The following is an 18,060-nucleotide window of genomic DNA, read 5'->3' as shown; positions in this document are numbered from 1 at the left end:
TTATTGTGCAAAAAAAGAGAAATCCTGCACACACTGAAGCTGCTTGGTTTAATTCATAGCATGCATATATTAATGCCAGTTATTTTAACACATGCACACTATATAATGTGCAAATATTGTAAGTGGAAAAGTTGTTTTATTTTGCAAAAAAAGAGAAATCCTGCACACACTGAAGCTGCTTGTATTAATTCATAGATTGCATATATTAATGCACAGTTATTTAACATGTGACTGACTTTAATAAGCCTATATAAGGCTTATGCACTAAAGCTTAGCTGTAAGACTACACTCATGACATCCCTCTCTCTCTCTCTCTCTCTCTCTCTCTCTCTCTCTCTCTCCTGCTGCCTGCTGCCTCACTGCGGCCGTACGTGACGTCGTTTCCTCTCTCCAACATGGCGCAGGAGGAGGCAGGTCGTTTAATGGCAATCTGAGGGATTTTACCTCACACCTTCTGTGTTTATTTATGTTTGTCTGTTAGGGGGCTCTGCAGACTGACATCTACTAAAGGACTACATCTCTATACTCGAGGCTGGCTGCACCCTCCTCTCCTCTCTCTCTCTTTCTCTCTCTTGGGACCAGGCAACAACACCTCGCCCCAAAAATATTCCCGGTTGCGACATGTTTGAGGGCAAAAAGACGAAAAATATGTTCCTAACACGAGCTTTGGAGAAGATCCTGGCCGACAAGGAGGTGAAAAAGGCTCACCACTCACAACTGCGCAAAGCCTGCGAGGTGGCACTTGGTAAGTTGTGTTTTGTTTTTAAGCTCATTGATGTCTGTCACACCCTTTCACTTCTTATTATCCTGTCGATGTCGCAGTGTTTTGGCAACACATGTACATGCATTAAGCTGCTATATTGTCTGCGTATTTTTAACAGACGTGGCAAAAGGCAAGGGGGGTTCTCCATGGAAATGAGTCCGTGTAAAACAAGGAAATGGTGCAGCAGCAGCAGCAGGAGGAGGAGGAGGGTGGTGGACCGATGCTGCGAAACTATAGCAGCGATGTGAGAGAAATAGGCCGAGATTTAGACACAAAAACAAAGTTGTTAACGCCTGTATCCTCACTCAATATCAAGCTGAACAACACCTACATATTAAACATCCATAAAGTGTTAACTATATGTGTCTAAAACCGATTAATTTCATGTTTTTTAGCCACCATAACTGTGGGATGTTTGTGTCTTCTTCCTGGTACACACAGGAGGAGACGTTAGCCGTTGCTGGCCGCTACTAGCCGTTGCTAGCCGTTACTAGCAGTTACTGTCCGTTGCTAGCCGTTACTAGCAGTTACTGGCCGTTGCTAGCCGTTTCTGGCTGTTAACCGTTGCTGACAGTTGCTGGCCGTTTCTGGCCGTTACTGGCAGTTGAGATCAGGGAGCGCATATTTGTCCTTTTATTACACATTTTAAACATTAAACAGTTTAATTGTTTAATACCCTGAGCTCTCTTCTTCATTATTATGTTGTTAAACTACATGTAAAGTCGGGATAGTGAAGACAGGAGGTGTCAACTGTCAGTAGCACCGCTATGCTACAACAACGTCAAGCTAATGGTTAATAATAAGACACCATTTCCGGTTTGAGCTAAAAATAAAATTATTTTTTTTTTTAAATACACGTGATGCTGATCAAAAGACTGATAAATGATAATAATGACAAAGTGAAAATTATATTTAAGAAATAATTAATGTGAAATAACAAACTTTTGGCGTATCCACGCCAGCTGTTGTCACGGTGACGGCGCTTTTATTTTGAAGTCAACATAACGTAACGTCCGGTTTTAATTAAACTATGTGCAATAGCTTTATGAAACTATTTGTTAGCAGGTGTACTTTCCAAAACACGTCCTTGGTGTGACTATTAATAATAAATATGTATATATAATAAGAAATAATATAATATATATATTATATAATATATATATACATATTATATATATTATATATATATAATATACCATATATATAATATATAATATATATATATATTATATAATATAATATATAATATATAATAATAAATAATAGCTACCATAACCAATGTTATTTTCACATGCCAGACTTTTTTTTATCTGTTCTGAGTTGGAACAAGCTGGGTTTTGTTCTGCAAAGGCAGTAATATGACACTACTAGAGAAACAATGAGTACACGTTGTGTAGCAGCCAACCTGTCCTGACCAGTTGCTGCCTTTACCAACTGATTCAGCTCTTTAAGGGTTTTGAAATGCCCTTGGAGGCTTAAATACACTGATCGTGTTTGTCTAGGCTTGCTCTGATGTTTTGTAAAACCAACCCACCTACACACAAATTATATATTCCTTCCCCCACTTGATTGTGTGTAGAGCAACAGACAGAAACACTGTGCTGAGAGCCAGAGGAAAGACTGAGGCTCTCTCTAGCATGGGTTTAAAGAGAAAATACACCATAAATTCCCCCAGTGATCAGTGGAGAGTCAGTATTGTCTCTTTATCTGGGAATCAGAGCGTAAGGACTTGAACAGATGATGTCATCAGGTGTTACTCTTTGTCCATTGTGAGTGAATTAGTCACCCTATGTGGCTTTTATTGAAATGTAGGCCCACCAGTCAGATAACAACCATAAACCATCGTCTTTCAATGGAATCGTATCGTGGGGGAGGGAATATAATTTTAAGATTGCGGTTTTGATTTTACATCACACTTTACATTACCACACAGATCAATGCCATTAACAAATGTGTATATATGGAACTTTCTTTTTAATTTCACTTGAAACTGAAATGAAAATGTTAATTTTGCACTAAATTTCTTAATTAAATTAAGAAATACTACATTTGTCGAGTATTTATTTCACACAGGAGTATACAAAAATAGGCTTTACTCTGTGGTTATTAACTCATATAGACTATTTATTTATTGAACTACGAGAAAACATGCTGTATCGTGATATATATCGTTATCGGGATATGATATCAATCGTCAATTGATTCAAATATTTAATCGCGATTAATCGCATCATTGTCCATAGATAATCGTGAGTAATCACAAATTAATCACACCTTATTTATCTGTTCAAAATGCACCTTAAAGGGTGATTTGTCAAGTATTTAATACTCTTATCAACATGGGAGTGGACAGGCAACAACAGCTGTCAGTGTGTCAGTGTGCTGACTTGACTATGACTTGCCCCAAACTGAGGCCGCTACAACCTAACAATCGGAAGTTGCGTTAATGCGTTAAAGAAATGAATGCCGTTAAAGCGAATTTGCATTAACGCGTTATTATCGTGTTAACTTTGACAGCCTTAGAAATGACCTACAGTATATCGTGACAGAAGATTTTGGCCATATCGCTCGGTCCTAACATAAACCAATAAAAACCATCACGGCTGCTGACTGTCATATAGCCGAGCAGTTGTTCACTGTTTATGGAGCAGCTCCATATTTTCCCTCCAGATGACATCACCACTACAGTCTGTCTCTATGCTGCTGATAAATATTCACTTCACAATAACACTGAATTCTATTGAAGTGTGTACTGTCCCTTTAAAAAGCAGCATTAGTCACGCAGTCAGTGGTTGTGGGTCTCCTCAGGTCAGAAAATTTAACCGTGAACAGGTAAAACCCTAAATATTCACTGTGTGACAGCACAGTGCAAAAAAAATAAAATAGTATAAAATCTTGTCATAATTAACTGATTTTAACTTCACAGAGAGGCTCAGCCATCCACTACAAATATACAAAATGGGAGTCTGTAATAAGAGTAGCAGTGGTACAGTAGTATCAAAAACGACTGGGTGACCCAGTATACTGAGTGACTTACATAATCCCCTCCAGCTTTTGGGGCTGAGACATCTCAGAGAGAGTGCCTCTCTTCTTTGCTGTCACTGAAAGTTCTCCTGTTATTCACAGTGCAAAGCAAGTTATTGTTGGAATTTTTCCACACATGGTGGTATTTTCTATTTAGCTTTTCAATCCCTGTTTGATCATACTTGCCTTATAGATGTAGACTGTTCATCACTGCAGGGTTTTAATGCACAGGAATGAGGTAAAAAGGCTGTGGCGACAGTCCACCCTGCTCGCTCCCCAAAGCTGACCTTTCTCTTGGATTATCAAAATGTCACTCCAGCAGTTTCTTAAAAAGAATACCCTCTCAATTTCTCACACGCTCTAAACTGTAGCGGTGTAGGGTCCTATTATCTTTGGATCGCACCGTCGGCTTCTTTGAGAGGAGCTGTCTGATAGTAAGAAACAGACGGAGGGTAACTCAAAATATCAAAGGCCCTCTGTCTGTATCTGCCTATCACCTGTCAGAAGCGAACATAGAGGATTTGGCTCATTGTCGTCATGCATTGCTAGCTTCACATGATGCTGGTTTCATTGTTTTTAAACCCAACCTGTCCTCTCTGACTTGAGAAGTTCACGTGGCTTCACTGCAAAACAGTCCTACTGTGACTGTAACAAGCTACATCAGGGGACTCTGTACAAGCTACGAGGAGTGAGAACTTGTATCCAGACTACTCAAGGAGTCGAGTCCTGCTGAGCACATTGCTCATTATCTCTCCCCTTAGGGTGTCTGATCTGAGGGTCAGCTGCAACCTGGAAACCTGTTGCAGATGCATTTTTGATTCAGTTTTTGTTACCTGCAGATGCATATTTTGTTCAGGTTCTGGAGGCAGCCACCAGAAAAGGGAACTCCACTATGTCTGAAGCTGTGTTGTATACTCAATAGGTCTTTGTTTTTTTTTTGTTTTTCTTGTCACTGATCACAGGCTTGCACGGTGGTGCTGTGTGGAGTTTGCATGTTCTCCCCGTGTTAGCGTGGGTTTTCTCCGGGTTCTCCGGTTTCCTCCCACAGTCCAAAGACGTGCAGGTTAGGTTAACTGTTGACTCTAAATTGGCTCTAAAAGGTGTGAGTGTGAGCGTGAATGGTCGTCTATCTCTATCTGTCAGCCCTGTGATAGTCTGGCGACCTGTCCAGGGTGTACCAAGGCCTTCACCCAATGTCAGCTGGGATTCTCTCCAGCCCCCCCACGACCCTGAACAGGATAAGCGGTTACAGATGATGGCTGGATAGATGGGTGTCACAGATCACAAGATTATTTACTCAATACATAGACGCTAAGGATGCACAATATGGATTTATTTTAGCCGATACCCATAACCAATAAATACCTGCTTCTCATGGCCGATACCGATAAGATAACCAATAATTTCACTTTTCTTTCATTTTAAAAAGTAGTTCATAACCTGTAGTTCATGCACACCTGAGGGTAAGAAAGGCTAAAATGTAGTGAGCGAAGATGGATGATGTAATAGATTTGACCAAATCTAACTGGCATCACTATTGTTAACACAACAAAAACAAAGAACACTTCTGACTCTTCAAATGTTCATTTATTTTTTTGCTAGCAAAGTACAATAAAGAGCTTGTGTGGCAAATTGCAATCGTGTTTTCTTCTTCTGAAACTGAAAAACATCCATACCGGCGACGACATGCTTGGCTCTCTAGCGTGCTGCACTTGTTGTTGTTCTTCTTCCCCGCAAAAAACAACTTTAAAGGTGTGCCACCTATTGTAGATAGCCTTGTTAAATCAAAGAAAGCATTTTGGCTTCGTATTATCAGCCGCTAATTTATCGGCTATAATTTCGTTATCGGAATAATACATAATAATATAAGTTGCCTTTTATTGGAAGATACTTTATCGGGCTCAATATATATCGTGTATCCCTAATAGATGTAGCTTAAATGTAGTGGTCATTACATTGTAGCATGCACCTTATTAATATGGGGATGATAGCTGTTAATTATCATGGCTAAAATGTTAACCTACTACTGCATCAAGCAGACACAGAGCAGGATTGGATTCTTCTTTTCCACCTGATGAAATCCATTATTCAGCGGTGTTTTGTTCCCGCTTTGGTCCACCAACTCTTGAGAAAAACATCAGGCTCTCGTGGCTTTCTAAATGCTCCATTTCCTTCTTTCATTTAGCTGTTTCACACTGGGCAGGTACAAGTTACAGTCTGCTTGTTTGCTGGAAAAGCCTGCCTTTGGTTTTATATGGGTGAATGTGTGAGAGCGGATTTTATGCCAGAAAGTTGTGTTGTGTGAGCAAACGTTATCGTTGTCAATTGGCCTGTCAGCTTGCTTGCTCTGAGATATTGACAGTCTGAGTGCCTGTGGTTTGTTCCTGCTGGTCTGAAGGGTTTGACATTCATTAAATCTGAATGTTTTGCAACATGGGGTGGATGTGAGAAAAGAAAATTACAATAAACCAGGAGCTAGTAGCTATATTGACACGGTCCACTGACTCTTGGCACGCTATAATGGTAGTGTTTGTTTCCTTTAATTTATTCATCTCCTCCTCTAATTTCATCAACATCATCCCTTTAAAATGCTCTTAAAAGTTGGTGATGTTGTTGTTGGGTGTTTTGTTATCATATCTATCATGATACTAGAGCTCCCAAACATTTGGTTAAATTCAGTTTATACATTTATATATTATGTCAGTTTGTGTCATCACTTTAATTCAGAAGATTTGAACAATAGTTTTCCTTCTGTTGGTGTTTTTCATGTTCAGAGACGTCTCAAAGATACCTGTGAATCAGCTGTTTTCGTAAAGAAAGCTATGAAATAGAGATCAGACTTTAGGCAATTTCCTTAATTGATTCTCTGCCACATTATGGTCAATAATTATTAAATAATCATTCATGATTAAGAAATGTTTCCTGCTCATACATGGCATGTTTGCTTCTTCACTGGAAGATTTAATTTAGACCAAACCACGTTGTTTGACAGGTTCAACTAATGCCACTGCTTTTGTGGCAAAACATTTTCACATTCAAGGTCAAAAGAAGCTTTGAATAAAACTGTAAACAGACAAAAATCAACAGGAGTTTGCACGCTGCTGTTTTGCACCACAATCAAGGCCACTGCCTGCACGGACCACCTTTTCTTTGCCTGGCAGGGAAGCTAATGGGACAAACGTACCTCTGATCATTAAAGATGGCGAACACATGCTCCTCCATGATAAGCTGCACCATAGTCACCACATGCTCACCCACGATAAGCACCGGGGCTATAAATGATCCCGATTGTTAATTAAGGTTTTACCCGTACAGCCTTCCCAAAATATGAAGGGCAGGAGCTGAGGGCTGCTGTCAGGGCGAGCCGCGGATGTTTTGCACTCTTACTGAATAATAAAAGCTTATCTGATTTGTGTACCTGACAAGCTTTTTACCAGCATCCTTCATATTCCTGACAGACATTTGTTGAAATCAGGCAGATTCATTCTGATTTCCATGCAGCGAAGGCACACCAGGTAACTCGCTGACGAAGCCGGCAGGCATTGCTGGAGATGAGGAAGTGTAAATGAGGGAAGAGATGGCAGCCGTTAACTACATTTTACTACGTTTGTCAGAGTGCTGTAAATGGCACTAAATGTTCCACTGTTTGACTTTGACTGGAATCAGATGCATGTGCAATTCAGTTTTCTTCTTAAAAGCGCAAAAGACATCCATAATCTTCTTGCACAGTGGAGCTGCAAACAATCGGAGACCAGACTAGACAGGCTAAACTCTGTCGTAGGGCTGTCTCTAATGATTATTTGCCTTATTTATCATTACATTGATTAATCAATTTTGAGAAAGTAGTGATAAAAGCCCATAGGACAAGTACTCTTGACTGGATTTTGAATGTGCTGTATGTGTTAAATAGGGCTGTGTATTGGCAAGAATCTGGCGGTACGATACATATCATGATTCAGGGGTAACGATTCATTATACTGCGATATATTGCGATACTGTAAGCAAAGCGATATATTGCGTTTTTTTTCAATTTAATTGACTGTGAAAATCACCATGCCAGTTTTCCTCGCCAAAATGTAGCCTAACTTTGAAGCGTTAACTGCACTCTAGCTTTAAAACTGAGCCCGCTGCAACCTCCGAAACATGGAATAGCAGTCGGATTTTTAAGATGTTAATTAAAAATGAATACAGTGTTTTAGAGAATCGATACAGTATTACACAAAATAATATCGGGAAACTCGTATCGATATTTTCTTACACCTCTAGTGTTAAAAAGTCTGTGGCAGCGATCATTTGTTCCACAATGAGACGACCTACTGCTACATCACCCTGAATGAAAGGGAGACATGAGAAAGGGTGAGGCGGCCCCGTGCCTGGTTTCTGTCTCGTATCTCCCCTCCGGACTAAGTGCAGACACTTAAGCTGCTTGTAACCCCAAATGTTGACTGGTATTCAGATAATGAGCAGCGGAGTAGTCAACATGGCAGGGCCAGCGCTCCCTCTGAAAGCATAAATAATCCTTTCATCTATACGGACGAGACGGTTTAGAATTTAGAAGGAAAAGTGTGTTTTTTCTTATTTATTTTCTAACACTGATACCTCCATACATAATGCATTATTTCTCCCCACTGATGCCTCCGTCAGTCCCGGGACAGGTGATAAATTAATTATACCGCAAACAGATGAGACGAATGAAAAGAAACCCTCCCATTCCTCTCTTCCTCTCTGTTCCTGTTTCTTCTTGTGGTGTTTGTATTTATCTGTAGTATCTATCTTGTCTTGATCTATAATCTGTATTCACCCAACGAAAAGTCGGTACCAAGCAAATAATACATCACCTCTACTGAGGGACGAAGAGGCAGTTCAAAACAAGGTGTGAGGAAGGAGGTTACACAGAAGAAATTAGGATCTTACATTTGAACTGAATTAAGACACATTGTTTGCTACTAAATCAGTGTATTTATCCTTGGTGTTTTGTTTTTGACTTGTTTTCTACTTACTTGGTTAAAATGGTCCTCTCCAGTTGGTGTGAGTTATTGGTTTTGACTGACAGTTCAGTTCAGTTTCAGTTTATTCACAACACAGTTACGATACAGGTACAACCACAAGACACCCTGATAAGCTATCTGAAGCTTGAAAATAGGGGCCCAGACACTAAGCAGATAGTAAACATATATTTTAAATACTTACACGTTGTCTAGATTGGAAAAAAATTATGTTTTATGTAACATTTACAACCTACAAAACACCTAAGACTAACTAAAAACCCTAAAAAGCTAACTAACCTGGGCGCTGACTACCTGTTGCACTGAGTTTGGTTGTTTTCTTTCACATTGATGACAAGCATGCTGCTGATGACTCAGCTGGTCTTAAAATATCATGAACGAAAAGTAACATCCAGTAGACGTAGATGTTAGAAAGCACCGCTAACCAGCTTCCACTTCCCGAGCGTTAATATAAATTTAACAGCATGATGGGTTCTCCGAACTGGTGAATGTTTGAAGGGGCAGGTTTAAATCGCTAAACAGCACATAACCAATGCTGATGTGGGCTTGTGGAAATAGGGAATCTACAGACATCAGTTAACAGCTTGAAACTTATAAGGTGTTTCCACAAATATGTCCAAACAAATTTTAGAATATGGTATAGATAAACTTTTGTCTGTCACAAAGCAACAGAAATTCCCTTTTGACAAGGATCAACATCAAACAAAGTGCACATTTAAAACACATTAAAAAAACACACACACATGCACAGGTAAAATAGGAGTAGGGGTTAGGGTTACCGGTCAGGGTACAGAGCCTATTTAAATTTGTTCAGGGTGATGGTCACAGAGGTAATAAAAGATTTTTTGTTGTTTTTCCGGGCCAGTGGGATTTTGTAGCGTCGACCTGATGGTTACTTTGCGGTACAATAACTGCAATGGTTCGTCTCACATAGGGCACCTTTGTGAAGTTTTTACTCCATCATAGCTTGCCGCTGAGCATGCTGGGACCTAGGAGAGGGCAGGTTGGATGAGAAAGGGCACTTTGGCTGAATGAGCTGAGGAAAATGCAGTTCTCAGTACACTTATTTATCTTCCATTGACTGGCCATTATCTCCAGCTTGTGCAGCACAGTCCTGCACAATAATAATAACCCCGTTTCAGAGGACGGCGTTGAAGCAGAAAAGTGCCAAATCATGTATCAGCAGCGCAGTTATTAAGGATGAATTCATTCCAACAACAAAGCCAAACAGTTGAGTAATCAAGGCCGTGTGGAGGCTGAGTTTTGTGACTATTTGGCTAAAAATGGGAAAGCCTTGATTCAGCCATGGGAGTGAGACCAGTGATTAGACACAGGCTTATGCAAGTGCAAATGAGGGGGTTGGACGTAACTCACACATACATGCGTGCGCACACACACACACACACGATTAGGTAGCCCAGACAACCTCTGACAGTGTTTCCTTCTTCCCCTCCAAATGTAATTACTGCTGCGCAACCTTTTCTTTCAGCCTGCACAATAGAAATGTCAGGGGCCTGATTTTTCTCAGGCTCTCCGCGGTGGTCGCAGCTGCCCCGTGTTTATCTATGTTCGGTAGGAGGTGTAGGTGTACACCTACGCGTAGATCCATCCGCAGATTAGCTAATCTTAGCGGCGTAAAGCTACAGTGTAGTCTTTGTTATTATTATTATGCCTATGGACATTGTCTTATTACAAACTGTTCTCAAAATGCTGTTGCTTGATTAATAAATACACCAGAGATGTAATAATGTTCACGGCCTGGATAGTGGGGTCACTGAATGGAGATAAAACTGTACTTTTTACATCGTGCACCATCGTAAAGCCAGTTTATGTCCATCTGAGTCCTCGGGGTCCTTTTCTTGCCTCCTCAGCTTGTTTCTCGTATCCAGCCACACTCACACAATCTTTCTCTTTACCTGCTTGTCAGTGGTCCATATATCTGGAGACGCATAGTCACCGTGACCACCGTGTTTTACTGAGGTGAAAGCAATCGGGCACCGGATTGAATTTTAGCTGACGGCTGCATACGGAGTGGTTAGAGCCAACCATGGGATCCATGCCAGATGCAGATGGGCTCTAAGCTCTTTGAAATGGAAATGGTATCGCAGGAGGCGGGATGCCCTTTCTCAGTCTCCAGCTCCTCGCTCATGTGATGGAGACTGAGTCAGGGAGTGACCTCTAACCTCTCCTCTGTGTCTGTGTGTGTGTAAAGATTGTTGGAAGCCCATTAGGAAGGAGTCTGTGTTATCCTATTGCAGATTTTTTTATCCACCCAAAGGGCAGGGAGTGATTTAGAGGTAGAGCGATTAATCTATTTGGCCGATTCTGCGGCTCTGATAGTGGCCGATGGCTGCACAGCCGGCACTAGTCACGCGGGGACATACATCACCGCTGTACATGGAGGCTCCATACACAAAGTCAAGGTACTGTAGAGGTGGAGAAAAAAAGTTAACTCTCGAATTTTTAACGCAACCTGATCAGCTCTTTGTCCCAGATACCAGACAGGCAGACAGGGAGGGAAATAAATTATCCACTGTGACTCTAACTTACTTACCAATTTGGCGTTCTCTCTTTCAAATAATCCAGCCACGTAACCATCCATTCATGAAATGAAATCGCACAATCGCTCCTACTGTAAGCCACAGAGCAGTGCATCAGCCATTGCAGATAAATAAAAAATGTCCAGCGATGTAATCCACCAAATCACCATTCAGGATATTCTCTGACGAATTATTAAATTCAGAGAGACAAAAAAACGGATTTATTAAAAAGGGTGTATGTAAAAGTAGCCGACTAGGCTGCTGCAGATGTAAAGTAGGTTTCGGCAGATTAATATGTTTTTCCTGCTCCATATTATCGTTATTATATCAGCCTTTAAAAATCCACTATCGGTCGACGTCTATTAGGATGCATTGAAATCCTTTCTACTTCTCTTTCTTTATTTCTTCTATTCCTTCTGTGGTAGAGGCTTTTAATAGAAAAGGCCACACACAGAAATAACCAAAACATATCTCACTATGGTGTTAAAATGAGACCTAGAATACTGTTCCCCTCTAGTAGCCTTGTAATACGAGCACAAACACTCAAACAACACATGGACACAAACCATGGAGCCGGCGAGAGACAGGTTTACATAGCGGATTTGTTTTGGAAGCCAGCCCTCATCCTTGTCCCTGCTTTCTCTCGCTTTCTCCCCTTTTCTCTCCTCGCCGCCGCCGTCCCCTCCCGGCGAGGCTGTTTTCTTGCTGCTGGTCTCGTGACGTACTGCAGAGCGTCTCCAGAGAGCTGTCTGTTTATCTCTGTCCCTCCCGCCAGAGGAGCAGGCTCTGCTGTGTCTTAATTGATGAAATGTTAGAGCTCTCATGAGATTTTTGGTGTGTGTGTGTGCGTGTGTGTGTGTGCGTACTGTATCTGTGCATGTTTGATTGTGATTCTGTGTGTGAACATGTTGCTGGCAGAATGTCTACTTATTGAATTAGTGTTAATCCAACAGCTTTAGTCAGCAAGAATACTTGCCCAGGTGTGTGCAGCCTCCCAAGCCTGTCATTGCATCACTTTACCTGCCTCACACACCATTGAAGTTTACTCTAACTGAGGATACCACTCACATGAGCCTAGGAGAGAGTCCAGTATATCTCCTCCAACCTTTTAATTGAAAAGTTATAAAGGTTAATTAAGGCATTTTAAAGTACCTGCAATATTTAATTATTGTAATCCATTGCAGTCCAGGTGCGCCATTTCTTTTTGTCCACTTTTAAAAACCCAATAACGTATTCCTGACACACACAGCTTTGCAATAGAACTGCAGGGCAGCGCGAACAAACAGACAGCAGCCGGGTATTTTGAATAAAGTCTCCACATTGACAGCATGCGTCAGCGAGCAGCAAAGCCCCCTTGGGTTGAAATAATGGCCGCTTTGCCTCTATTTACACATCATTCTGCAGATGTACTGCACCTCGGATGAGCTGCTGCTGGTTGAAAAACTGCATTTGGACTTCTGTGTTTGTTTATGCTCGGGACGAAAAATGCAAATCCCGTCCAAACCGTCTTTCACAACAGATTCGAACTGACACTTCACTCTCTGCGGGTATTGTACAAAAAAAACCTCTAAGACTCTTTATAAAACACTGTAGGAAAGCTGTGATGCAGGCTACATTTTCTTATGGCAATCAAGCTATCAAGAATAACAACATTTGATTGGTTTACATATATAATGCAGCCTTACTTTAGGCTACGGGGGCAGTGTGCAGCTGTATTATTGACCTGTGTTATAAAAGAAAAAGGATGGATGAAGCATTTGTCTTTAAGAAACTTGGTGCTCAGTGTGAGCAAAATCACAACTTTGCATAAAAACTAAATTAAAGGTGCCCTGCGGGGTTTTCTTGTAAACAAGCAAAAGTTATGTTTACATTAAGTGTTGCTCACCAAAACGCATTGTGTCTAACAAATGTGTTGAAAGCATTTCATTCCTCATAAAACATTTGCCAAGCTGTTTTTTTTTTTTAGTACTTCAAATCGTTCATTGCTTCCAGCCATGGCTACGTTCCAAATAGCATACTTTTTCTTTATACTTTAGAACATACTGCAGCTGCCCTTACAAAGTTGGTACTGTTGCATGCAGTATGCGTACAACTGGGACGTACTACTTCGTCAAAACATTGCACCTTGAACTTCTTGCTCATTAATCCGCTTTGCAGAGGATTGTGGGTCAGAATAGCCAGAAAAGCATGCTGGCTTGCATACTACAAAATGCGGCCTGATGTAGAAGGACATCCCTGTATTTTTGGCATACTGCATTTGACATACTATGTATTGGGACATACTGTATATTTTTCTGGCATACTAAATAGTATGGTAGTATGGGTATTGGGACGAACAGTATGTTTACTTGCTAGCAGTCTTCTTCTTCCCTGCTTTTGTTGGCGCATTGCTGCGTGTCTTGGCATGTTACCACTACCTGTTGATCAGTGGAATAGTGTGAAACTATTGGCAGGACTATATCACATCACACGTGCATTTGTGTCCACAAAAAAACACCATAGCGCTACAAGGGGTTAAAAAACTCCACAGGGAACTTTTAATTGTCTGTATTATATTATATTATGATTTGGCAAATAAATCAGCAAATCTGAAAAATGTCTCTTGTTGCACACAAGCACACAGGCGATTGGACCTGTGATTCCTGTGTTAATGTTCCTGGCGAGCGGTCATCTCCGTGGTTGCCGCTGCTGGGCTTAGGAATGCTTTGTCACGCCACTAAGGCAGGATGGCGCCCAGGAAGAAGACTCGAGCAGCTCTTGAAGGGGAGCAGGTTGTTGTGTCATGCTGCCTCGAGAAGCAGTCGGACTTTGATGTGATCCACTGTGAAAGCAGACTGCTTTTCTGCTTGCATGTGTTAATGGATGTTGTGTTTTTGCTGAAATGCATCATCATGTGTTGTAGCTTCGCCCGCTAGTTAACACGATATAGCTTTAGTCTCGCTATAGTGTTTATTTATTCAGTGGCGGTTTAATGAATATGCATGCACATCTTTTAGCAACACTTTCATCCAGATACATAAATAAACACATTTGGAGCAATAGGGTGTAAACTGCGGCGCTCCAGGGATTTTGGTAGTAGTCGCTGCATGAGGACGGCTCAGATGTTCCTCCAGATTGTAACGGGATTTGAAGAGGTAACCCCGCTACAATCCTGCTTCCAACCTTTGGCTCAGCGGGGTTCCCCAAATACTTCCCTTGCTGATTCATCAGCCTTATTTACTACAGCTGCACATTTGCATCCTAAGAGGCTGACTACACCATTGTGCACTTGATATCTAAGCCATGATCAGCTTGCTGCTGTAGCTCAGTGTAAGTGTGATTGAAGGGATCACTGATAAGCCCCTTTGAAACATGTATTATATAAAAGCACTGCAGAAAACCCGTGTCTGCTCACTGTCAAGTTCAGCGAGATCGGGCTGTGTTTATTCTGGCATCTCAGTCCGACACCGTCACCTGAAGCTGTGAGGTTGTTGTGCCTTTCTCTTTCTTAAAATAACAGCTATCCTTCCCGTAGGATTTCCGTCGCTGTCATACGGCCCCACAGTGCTGATCACAACGTGAACCATGCAAATTGTTTTCCAACATTGTTGCTGACGGAGGTGGCATTTGGTTGTTTTGCGTGAGCTGACTTTGTGTCGAGGTGCTGAAGCTTTTGTCCCGATGTCGCCATCATCTCATGTATTTTTCACATTGTCGTGTCGGTGTCGTATATCAGACTTTGTTGTGCTGAGGGACCGAGGCGATTATGTTTGCTTTAATAAGGCTGATCTATACGGGGATGTTTGTGCAGTGTTGTCTTCACCAGACATGGAGGTATCTAATCCAATAATAAATATGGTTCCATGACGGATATGAATTAATCATGTCGTAATGGTTGGCAACATTGACTCAGCAGCTTTGTGGGTCACGGTATCAAAACAGAAGCCGAGGGCTGGATGTTTTCTGAAATTCAGGAAGTGTTATATTTCCCCATATTAATACTGTTGGTGCTACAATAGGCTACCATTTGGGGAAGTACCTGACTGGAGCGTGCCCGGCTGCATGTCCATTTTGTGCACTTAGTTGCCAGCTCTCAGAAATGTCCCTCTGCCCACTCTCGCCTTTATCCAGGCTTGGAGAGACTGCAGTCACTCCAGAGCAGAGTGGAGAAATGATTAGCCAGCTTTTGACTGACCTTCTCCCCCAGCTTAGAGGCAGCTTTCGGGGGCCCTTGAATAGATGATATGGGATTCTCAAACCAGAGTAAAAGGCTCACACTTGCACAGTATCTGGTCAAGACTGGATTGGTTAACTGGCCTTTGTGGACACTGCTGCTCAAGCACTATAGCGTCAGCAGCCCAATGCAATAATACAATAATACAAATAGGAAATTTCTTCATGTATCTTCATGAAAGAAAAGTTAAATGTAGGTCTAAAATGACTCTCTCCAAGGGCTGACATTAATGCTCATTTAATGTCATCTACTAAGGATCTGGGTCAAAGTCAGGGTAAGACGGGAAAAAGATGAGCGAAACGGTTGAGGTGATTGAGGGCTTAGCAGGCTGCTCTCATACATTATGGAGCTGTCAGAGGCTTTGTGTTGAGGTCTAGTCTCTCTGGGCTGTAGCTCACAGCAGAGCAGGGTGGCTCTGTCTAATGTATCTGGTCAGTGAAATAGGTGTATTATGTATGCCACTTCCCCCACTGGGGGTTGGTAAAAGCACTGTTTCAGCCTCAGTGTTTGTTTTTGAGGGGAGCATTGTGAGGACCAGTAATCTTATTCTCACCTGCTGAAGCAATAGAACAGCAATGATGGTGAGGAAACAGCAAAATCAAGCCTATAATTCAGTATATATGACGTATTATGATTAAACAGTTGAAGCAATCCAGTGCAAATCAGTTTGTTTTGACGTTATTTTCATAGTGGTATTTTCTAGGGGTTCAAGTTTCATCACGATACGATATTATATTGATTCTCTGGACATGATATTTGCTGATATCAAAAGGTCATGGACCTGCGATTGATATGAGACAATATCATATGTCCATTTAACAATATCAGTTATATTTATATCAACTCACAAAAAGCAACTAAAATATGATTTGACAGTTTTATTACCCGGCTCTGTAGGAAGGAGGTGTGCTTGGACGGAAATGGTGACACAGACGTGCCATGAGAATTTCAAAATAAAGGAGTATCTTAAATATGATGATATGTATCAATGTTTTCACTTTGCATCCATGATATTGGATCGTTACACCCCTAGTATTTTCACAAAATTGTTTCGACTTTTAGGAAAATATGTTTTAAGATGTAATAGGAGAATAATGGATGTGTGGAGAGATGGAGATTTTTGCAGTGAATACACCAATTTTGCATTTTTGGGAGTTTTCATTTTCAATGTTTCACTAGCTGATTCACAAAAGCAGCTGGTCTTTTTCACGTGGACTCATTAGACTGAAAAGGTGTGAGCCATTCGGTTTCATCTGCATCACTGTAGTCTTGTGTGACAGCAGCATGGAGGAGGTTTTACCCACTACACTGAACTACTACTGCTGCTGTTGTTGTTCTTTCTTCTTGTCCTTATACAAACACGGCGTCTTCAAGGTCACCAGTATTTAGTATGACTGCTGCAGAGCTGAGGTAGAGGGAGAGGGGGGGGGGGTTGGGTTAATAAGTAACAAAAAGCTGCCATTTCTGGGCTCATAGTCTGAACAGAAGAAATACCACACTTCCCTTTTTTTAAAGTAAATATCTGGATACCACAGAACACCGGAAATATTTGAGGAATTTGGAAATATTTTATTTATAAACAAGCTGCTTTAAAACTCGGCACCTATTAACTGTTTTATTTAAGTTATCCACTAAATTAAAGAGGATCTATTATGCTTTTGTGCTTTTTCCCTTTCCTTTAGTGTGTTTTATAGTTTTTTTTGTTAATGTAAAAGGTCTGCAAAGTTACAAAGCCTTAATCCACGCCAAAGGGAGTTACTCTCCCCCACAGAAACACTGCTCCTGAACTGCCTGAAACGCCTTGCTTGAAGCCCCACCTTTTCTTCCGTAATGTGGTGATGTCATCAAGTAACACATTTACATAATACCAGTCTAGCGGCTAGTTTGGCACGCCCTCAAACAAAGCTAGTTAAAGCGGAACTGGAGCGGAGTCTGAAGAGTTTGGTTCGGTTGACCAATGACAACAGCCGGTATGACAAGAATAAAGCATTTTTTGAACATTAAAGCATGTAAACATGTTCTAGTAGGAACCCCAAATACAAGTATGCACCTGAAAATAAGCATAATAGATCCTTTTTAAACTCTCTCTGTCTGCTATGAGGCAAATGCACACTAAAAAACGTGGCTACCAGATTCATTCATTGCAGCATTTGTTCTTCTATATCATGGCTAATAAATAATTGTTTAGTTCTGCGTGTGTGTATGTGTGTTTTAATCCCACTCGGCAGCCCATGCCTGCCTCTCGGCATATGTCTGCACTCTATAACTGTGTGTGTTTGTTTTGAGATCGGTAGCTGGCAGATCAGTCGTGATTCCACAGCTTTAATTTGCGGCTCGCGTCTGCCCAGTCCCAGGAGCATCCAGCACTTATATATCTGTTCTTCCTCATCACCAACACCACCCACCGTTGCCATGGTATCACCGTTCAAATCCTTGGGTGACAATTCCTCCTCATCAACACTCCTCCCGACACACCAAGCTAATTATCTGACGGTTACTTACACAGACAATATG

The 18,060-nt window shown here is 41.3% G+C and overlaps 1 protein-coding gene across 4 annotated transcripts in view; it reads left to right on the top strand.

The window, feature by feature from the left end:
- The first annotated feature begins 366 nt into the window (after nt 1-366).
- Nucleotides 367-18,060, top strand: part of arfgef1 (ADP-ribosylation factor guanine nucleotide-exchange factor 1 (brefeldin A-inhibited)) — a 56,714-nt gene continuing 39,020 nt past the window's right edge. For 3 of the 4 annotated variants that reach the window (XM_074622474.1, XM_074622473.1, XM_074622471.1), the window contains exon 1: nt 367-745. In XM_074622474.1, the coding sequence (XP_074478575.1) occupies nt 622-745 (124 nt within the window). In that variant the 5' untranslated portion in view covers nt 367-621. The remainder of the gene's footprint in view (nt 746-18,060) is intronic. The other variant, XM_074622475.1, reaches the window with a different exon arrangement.

The sequence above is a fragment of the Sebastes fasciatus genome, chromosome 21, assembly GCF_043250625.1.
Source record: "Sebastes fasciatus isolate fSebFas1 chromosome 21, fSebFas1.pri, whole genome shotgun sequence".
NCBI lineage: Eukaryota > Metazoa > Chordata > Actinopteri > Perciformes > Sebastidae > Sebastes > Sebastes fasciatus.
Note: the sequence above shows the minus strand (reverse complement) of the source record. Positions and strands in the feature narration are given on the sequence as shown.